At 38.1% G+C, this 8,649-nt stretch overlaps 1 protein-coding gene across 1 annotated transcript in view; it reads left to right on the top strand.

The window, feature by feature from the left end:
• CRTC1 (CREB regulated transcription coactivator 1) overlaps window positions 1-8,649 on the top strand; it is a 44,658-nt gene that overhangs the window by 968 nt on the left and 35,041 nt on the right. Inside the window, exons 2-3 of the mRNA XM_085315328.1 lie at window positions 3,885-3,986; window positions 5,452-5,577. Coding sequence (XP_085171454.1) covers window positions 3,885-3,986; window positions 5,452-5,577 — 228 coding nt within the window. The remainder of the gene's footprint in view (window positions 1-3,884; window positions 3,987-5,451; window positions 5,578-8,649) is intronic.

Raw genomic sequence — 8,649 nt, 5'->3', positions numbered from 1 at the left:
TTTTGGGGGGACCCTACTTGCTGAGACAGTTTCAAGACACCAGCCCCCCCCCCCACCCACACACTTCTCCCCTGGGAGAAGGCTGTGTCCCCACCGCAGTGTGTGTGTAGGGGGAAGGGCTGCTCTCCCCTGGGACAGACCCAGATTTTGGAGGAGGGGGGTCCCAGCATCACTCTCGTCAGGGCTGTTTCCCTCAGCGCCCCGTTGAGCATCCTCTGCCCTGCCAGTGCAGTGCGGGGCCGAGGTCCCTGCCCCATGCTGCTTGCAGGTAAACCCACGCCGTCCCCGCTTGAGGCGGGTGTGCGGGCGCGGAGGAAGCACCCACGGGTGTGCCGAGACACTGAGGGAGCTGCTGGACTGAGTGTCGCTGATGCTGCTCCTGTTACACTCCAGTTGTCGCTGGTGCAAATTGCTTCCAAATCTTTCTTGGCTTACAATGTCTCTGCAAACCGCATCATTAGAAATTAGTGGTGTAATGAATGCATTTTTCCAATCATTAGAAGGGTTTTCTGGTTTAGATCTGCATGTCAGAGCTTTTCTATATGGTTCTTGTTTCACCTGCTTGTGTCAACATTTTTGTTTCTGTTTTAACCGTTTAAAGAAAATTTACAAGCTTGTTTGTGGTTGCATGCTAGCAGGAACGGGAACAAGAGAACAGAGAATTTAATTTGCAGTAAAATGTTTCCCTTTACTCTTCTGTGTCAGAATGGGGTAAATTATTTGATTTGAATTCATGCTGCTGCTGGTCAGATAGAAAACAAAGGCATGCTACTTCTGTCACCTGTGGCTTGGTAAGGTGTAGGCTTGAAGCTTTGTTTGTGCTAAACTGTTTGTTGATATTTCACAGAGGATACTGCATGTAGTTACTATTGCAGATGAGAGCATAGTGAGAACAAGTTAGTGAATGAACATTTGCAGTTGCTGGTCTCTCCTTGTTTCTTGAACCTGTTATGCTTGTGCAGCTCGGTACCTTACGTTTTTAGCCTTTTGATGATCAATCCTTGGATACTACTCAGGAGTTGAATATTCCTAAGGCAGAGAGTTCTTGAAACCTGCAATTACAGATCATCCTTTAATTAACTCTTACTGTTTAGCATTCACCTCCTTCAAGGTAAGGAGGTTCATAAGTCAAAATCCTAATTCAGGTTCTCCCAAATGTGAATGCTCCTAATCTAAGTTTGGCAGATAAAACTCTTATTTTTCAGCAACCTGGTACTGAGAAAGGACTCAAGATGAATAAGTTGTCTGAGGATTCTGGGTACTGAAGTGATGGAAATACTGACCAAATAGCTGAATAAAATGTCTCCTTTGTAGACTTTTTTTCTTTTAAATTCCATGATTTCATCTGTGTTCAAAATGCAGTATAAAAGCAGAAAGGGGTTAAGCACAATTTTGTTCTCATTTTCATTTGGCAACCAGCACTTTGCTGTCAGTTTGAAAATGCGTTACTCAGTTTGTGGAAGCAGCCCAAAATTTCTGTTGCCTTTTCATTATTAGTAATTGTCTTTTTGCAGTGTTTACCATCTTATGTGTTTTATTGTTAGTTACTGGTCATAACAGCAGCAGAGAACTACTGTTCCATCATTTCTTGTGCATACGCATGCTGTTTCTGAGCTTTCTTTCTGACTTGGTAGTCTTCCACCTATTTATACTGTTCAGTACATCTGAGATTTTAAAGTTATGATACATCTTTCATGCCTAGTGTAAAGTAGAGCATGATATTAACTCCCCCTTTCTCTATTGCCCTTGCCATACATATGGAAAAATATTTCCCTTGAAGTTAAATCATTTTTGTTTCAAAGGTGTTCCACTATTCCTCTCAGTGTCTGATCTTTCAGCTAGAAAATTCAAGAATGCATTTTGTGTTTTCTGGGAGACAGAGCTGGGAAAGAGTCTTGGAGGTGGGTGGCTGATAGAAGTGCTGGATCTGGCTAATTATCTTGTGAGACCTTTATGTTTATAATCCAGAGATTTCTGTGAGTCCTATGGTAACAAAGTAGGTGAAAAGACGAGGAGTCTTTTTCTATGCAACTTTGACTCTTGTGTTGTGCTTATGGGCCTGCTCCTTTCCCTTGTTACTGAGGGCATAAACTTCTAGAACATTTTCTTGTACTGGTTTCTATGTTTCAAGGATTGGTTGTTTACAAAGACCTACTCCTAGTTTCTACTATAGCAAAGYCCAGTGATGCTTGCTACTTTGCATGTATTTACTTACACAAGGCAGTAGCTGCCCTTTAAAATTGTGTTTAACAAAACATTAACATACAGGATAACACAAACAGTGTTGAGTAAGCACATATGGCTCTTCAAATGCTAGAAAATTCAAGCTTTTAAAGAAAATTTGGGCACAGCTTGTGACCTGCATTTTAAAGATGATTCTTATCCAGTTGGAAATGTTCTCAGGATTCCAGTTTTTCTTTTATATATTGTTAAAGTTGCTTGGTTTTGAGGGATTTGGGCTGAAGCTGTGTTTGAGCTCCCTCTTATGGACTTTGCAGTGTTACCTGAGAGAAAGACCCCCCCAGCACCCCCCTTCCCCAAAGCCCCTGAGCCTGAAACACCTGAGTCCCAGTTACCCCCCCCCCCCAAATCCAAACTGGCTGGAGAGCAGTGCTGCTCTTGGTGATTCTGGAGTGTAGAGGGGAAAGGAAATAAATCAGATTAAGGTAATGTTTGGAAATATTCTGAAAAATTCCAGCACTACACGTATAGCCTTTTCATGTACGCAAAGCCCCATGCAGGCAACTTGTGGAAGGTGTTTCAGTGAGCCTTACTACTCATAACTGCACTTCTCTTAAGAGGACATCTTAATAAAAAGGTGTATCCCTCCTTGACACAAAATATATTATCTGTGTTCCAAAGTACGTAATTCAGTGCCTTGTCAGTCCACATGATGCTACCTGGCAGTGTTTGCCTGCATTTCTTAGGTGTTATCAAAAGTTGTGTATGCCTTTGTTACTTTTACAGTTTGTTGAAATTATGTTAAGATGTCAGTGTTCATATTTAAAACCTCAATATTTTTAATGTGAAGATCGAATTTTAGTTTTTTTCCYCAAGTTTAAATGGAATATAGTATAAAAGCATAACTGTCCATATAGAGCCATTTGACTGAAGTGAAATTAAATGAAAATCAAGTAAAAAGATTTCATAGTTAGTACTCATGCATGTATTATGTATATTTATACATGCTTGAGCAGGGAGGTTGGAGTAGATGATTCTGTGATACAAAGGCACACATCTCTGTTTGTCAGAATTTGTACTTATGTATGAGACAATTGCTCTATTTTATTTGTTTCTAGCTGCTGCAGAAAACATAATGTCTTTGTACATTCACAGATCATAGTTAGATGTAGATACWATGCAAAGGAGTATTTAAAAGCTTAGTTAAATCAGGAGTCCTAATCTGTACTTTTAAAAATGATGAATATTAACGATACAGTGTTGTAATGATTCCTAATGTATTCAGAATTTTATTAAATAATTTGATTTAAAAAAATCCTGAGTAGGTAATAGTATTTTTGAATGCCTAAAAGATATTAAAGAAATGCATCAAAATTGAGACTACGCTCTGCAAGCTTGAAGGTTAGTGCTTTCAACTGGAAGTAGTTTTGTTCAAGTCCATAGTATTGTGTGTTTCTCCAAAATGGAAATACTAATTTTGATTTCTAGCTCTATACAGTGGTTTTTTTTTGTGCTTGTTTCTTTCCTGAATATAAGGTTTGGATCCTGTCTTTGCACATTTTCAGGCTAATAAGTAGGTTGCTTAGGTTTCACCCATTATCTTCCTCTAAATAACCTGATGAAGCAGGACGCAGAACCAAGCCTAGACCCTATAGTTGGCTCTTTGTGGATTGACTCTACCCTTCCCTGTCGCCCTTCTGAAGTCGGTTGGCTTCCGTACAGGCGAAGATCTTACCCACATCGCAGCGTCTATACCACTGGCTGTGGGCATATTTGTTCTTTTGATCCACACGGGCTTAAAGCAAGTAATTGAACTGAATGTACTGAAATAATGGTGCTGTGTCATTAATTCTTTGAAAGAATTATTGTAGATCAGACAGTAAAATGTAAAGATGAGCTACCCACAAGGGCACAAAGAAGCTCTGTTCTTGTGCAGCCCTCTGCTTTCCTTAACTTGTCTGAGCTGTCCAAGGTAAACAGCACAAGTCGACTTTTGATATGCCATGCTGGAGAATGTGCTTGCTTTATTTAACAGCGTGATATTTCTTCTTGTAAACTGACTCAGACTTTTTTTTTATTATTTTGAGGAGACAATGACTTTTTTCATTATTCCATCATAGCCAAGCATTACAGCTGCTTGCTTTTACTGTGAGAGAAAGACTTTCTGTACAGTATACAGCTTCTCCTGTGATCTAACAAATCTATGATCATTGGGCACAAGAACTAAATTGTATGGCTTTGATATATTTCAGGGTATTATTTGTAAATCATAAGAACAAGGTGGAACCTGATTCAGTGTGCTGCATTTCAAAGTTTTCTTCAGTTCAGTGATGGAGAATATTTGTAGTAGTGTATGTGCAAATAATACGCATTTTATAACAGACTACATTCTCAGAGTTACATACAGTCAGCTCTTTCAATTGCTGGAGTGAAATACTGAGCTGCAAAGCCATCTTTGCGGAAATTAGCTTTGCTTATAGTTAATATTCTGAAAAGTTTTAGATTTGGGAACTGATTTTTTTCAACCTTGCATTTGCAAGTTAAACTATGTATTTTTGATGACTTTGACTGCAAAATGTACAGGTCACAAACCTACTGTAGAAGTTACAAACATGACAGAAAATCCACTGAACAGGAGTTTACTCTGTATTGATGTGAATTATGTATTGGCATCAGAAGACTGGCATACATACATAAGAACTATCTGTGTAAAAAAGGATTGTGGGAGTGGACTACCAAACCATACAACAGGAATGGTTCCTTAGAGTATTTTTTATGAATACGTTGCATTGAAAACTGATTGTAGTATTGATGTGGCCTRGATGCAAACAAATAAAAACCAGCCCCCCCAACCCAATAGCCCCTCCCTGAAAAATTCATAATATGACTGTGTGAGAAGACAGTGTTGAAAAACATTTCCAAATGTAGTTAAGTTTCTCAATCATATGACTTTTCTTTTTAGTCTTGCAAACTGCTTTTTTTTTCACGGGGCAAAAAGAAATGTGCACTAGAAATTTTCTTGGCATTTAGATTTTTCTAACTATATTGGACTATCTGTGCTAATTTAATAAACTTTATTGTGCCATTTGTCAAATGGCTACCTTTAGCGCTAAACTTTTGTATTTACAGTTTTATAAATCATTTGTTTAATCTTCCTGTTTTCAGTTATGAAGCACTTAACTGTGTCCTAAGAAGAATGTGACCCTGATTCTTTGCTGAGGAAGCAGCGTCCCGTATGTTTTAGCTGGTGCACGCTTCGCTTTGGCGCAGGTAGTGGCTGCCCTGCGCCATCTCGGCYCTCGTGTCAGGACAGGTTTCTGCATGGCGCTGCAGCACTGCCTCCAGGAGTTGACCCACGTTAAAATCGATCAGATAGGGCTGGGGCTTTTCTTTGAGGTGAGCTTTAGCCTGGGCAGTTTCCTGCTCTGACGAGATGTGAAAGTTGTACTGTAAGAAATTATTGACTACTTCTAGATACTTCCACTGTAGTATTAAAAAAATACTTATTCAGCCAAAAGTAGACCATTTTCTCAGAAGCAATCAATGGAAATTTAAACAAAATATCTTAAAGGCTAAATATTTGTCTTAACTTACTATTATTTATCTCTAATTGCAAAGGAGTGTTCTTTTTTGTGCTGAATTATAGCAGTTTTGTCAGTCTCCCTGGAAGTATTGATCAGCATATAATGGTATGTTCCATGCTGACATCAATATTTTTGTACCTAATGTACAATCTGAAGCTTAAGTATACTTCAGTGCACTTTTCAGCAAATGCAATAATGTCTCTTAATAAATAAAAGAGGCTAATTTGTATTTAAAATAACATTTCTGGTTGTGGTGGCTGGAATTTTACTGTAGCTCCTCTGTAAATGTGCTGGGATAACTGTTGCTTTGCAGTCAAGGATGTAYGTACGGTACCTGACAGGATTGGACTAAGTGTGTGAAAAGAAACGAACTGTCAAGACCTGGCAGATTTTTTTGTGAACATAAGCTTGCAGCAGTGTTCTTGTGACAGCAACTAGTTGTGACCTGAGTGCAGCTTCCCTTGTTTTCTTTTGGTCTAAACTACTTACTTTTCAATAAACAAATGCTATCCCAAAGGCTTTTGGTATAAACTTGAGATGGTAGCCAAACTGTGAGTATCTGTGAATTCTGAGATCTGTATATCTGACAGTGTGTGGGAGTTAATATTAAAAATATTGCTCTGATTTGTTTTAAATGGTTTACATAGCATAGTWAGTTCTGTGTAAATGATACCCAGGAAGATTTTTGTCAAGATCTCCAGTGGCACTTGTTGAGCCAAAGGAGYATTGCAAAAGAGCATATTTGTCAACCAAAGTTATTTCTGTGTGATCTCATTGTTACTTTATAAATTATAAAGTTGTAAGTGAGTGTTGATAATCTCGTTTTGTAAATTACTTCCTAGGAACTAAAAATTCTTTTGCATGTACCAGAGCAATCCTTAGCAATAGAAAAACACCACCCACTCACAAACATGGGTSTTAAATAACAAAGTGGAGGACAATGAAATGATGCATTCTGATTTTAGGCTGTTGTCACCTGTATTTCTTATCCCTTTTGTTACTAGGAAAATAYGTCTTTACTAAGGTTTGGTGTGTTATTGGTGTATGTGTAAACTGTGAAGATATTTTCCAATTTTTTTTTGTTATTTGCAGTGTGACCTTCCTCACCTGCAAATGRATATATTTTTACAGCACTTTGATCCTTGTGTAAAATCTGTATTATATAGGCAAATTTTCTCAAAATATGTATTTTACTTTCTTGTCTTTTAGTTCTATCACTTCTGTGGTGAGTGGGAGAATACCCTCTGTGATCTCCGTGTTGGACTCATCTTTTTAGTATCCTTACTTATCAGTACATAGTAACAAGATATATTAATGGCAAACTGCAATGATTCCATTAATTTGGATACTCAGCATACAAATAAGTTACTATTAGTGGTAGAATTGTTTTCCTTGCATACTCAAGGATTCAAAGGGAAGAGAATTAGATTTGTTTTTCCAAAAGATAAGTGTTTTCAGGCAGAGGATTATATTTAACAGCTCAGAAAGTGGATTGGTTATTTGTGACACAACTTACTGTATACTGACATTTCTTTAGTCGTGTTGTGTTAGAAGCAGCTTCTTGTACTAGTATTAAACTCTACAGAAGAGTCTTTCTTTGTTGAYCTGAAGTCTTTCAAGGGGTGCTTCTACATTTGCTGTAATCTGGATGAGGGGGGAAAAAAAACCCTCAGTGGCAGAAGCGAAGACTGTGCTTGCTTAATGTATTGACTTTTCACCTTTTCTTTCCTTCCTTGCAAAATCTTTTGTAGACTGTGTTCATGGAGTGGAGCAGCCATTAATTTCTGGAGTGGTGTTACCAGGTTTTTGTTTTTACTGTTCATATATTGAATGGGCAGTGATTGTCCTTGTTGAAATCTTTTCATTACAATTCCAGGAGAATATAATCCAATGTAATGCCAACCTGCTTTCCTCCCCGCTGCCCTGAATTGTGTCTGAAGCATTCCTCCACCATTTAGGGAAAAGCAACATCTTCAGTTTTGCTCAAGTTTTCACTAGCCTACTTGGATTCAAATATCTTGTTGACCTTCTCATTGTAATTAGTTTTTCACTTGTGCAGTGAAATGATTATATTGCATGAGCTTTTGTGCATTCGAAGAATTTTGCCTCTAATGACAGAGATCTTTTTTTAATACCTACAGTATTGTCTGATGCCTCATCCTAGAGCTATAAACAGTTTCTTGAGCTGTAATATGAGGGCTTAAGGTTGAGCAACAGTAGGAGCAATTCGAGGAATTACTGAGGGGAAGAGCATGCTGCAAAGGCCGTGGTGTTTTGGGGGATTGGAGTGTTATTGGTGTATCACTGACTGAAGGTCACTGCTAAATGGCTTTCTGTGTGGGATTCAGCGTGATACTCTGCAGCAGCTCAATCACACTTGCTCTGTAGCARTAGGGTTTAGCTGTACCAGGCGTGTTCGTGGCTACCTGTAAATGTATGGATAGGTGTTTCTGGTCACTAATAAACTTCAAAGAATGTAAATGCCCTGTTTGTCTTAATTTATAAAACTTGTAGGGTTACRTAACTGAATTTTCATTCTTTGGCTAAAAATAAAAAATGGAACATAAAAGCTATTTTTATCTTGCTTAATGAGGGCATCTCTGCTTTTATTTCATCTTTTCTGAAGCACTTCAATATGAGAAGCAGGCATGTTCTAGCATTTTTTTGGCTGGACATTTCATTCTGTATCATTTTCTGAATGTTGTCCATCAAGCAGCAAATGGACATCTTGGCCTACGCAGAACAAGTGTTTTTTTAAAAAGTACCTTTTTAGCTAATAATTATCCATMAAATACTTAAGGTTTTGAAAGTGTAGTGCTAGATTTAAATATATCAGGAAAAGAGAAAATTCTTTCTARTATCAAATAATCAATGAACCTCAAGT

The sequence above is a fragment of the Rhea americana genome, unplaced genomic scaffold (assembly GCF_003343005.1).
Source record: "Rhea americana isolate MKP2758 unplaced genomic scaffold, rheAme1 scaffold_428, whole genome shotgun sequence".
Taxonomy (NCBI): Eukaryota; Metazoa; Chordata; class Aves; order Rheiformes; family Rheidae; genus Rhea; species Rhea americana.
This window is presented reverse-complemented; position numbering and strand designations above follow the sequence as displayed.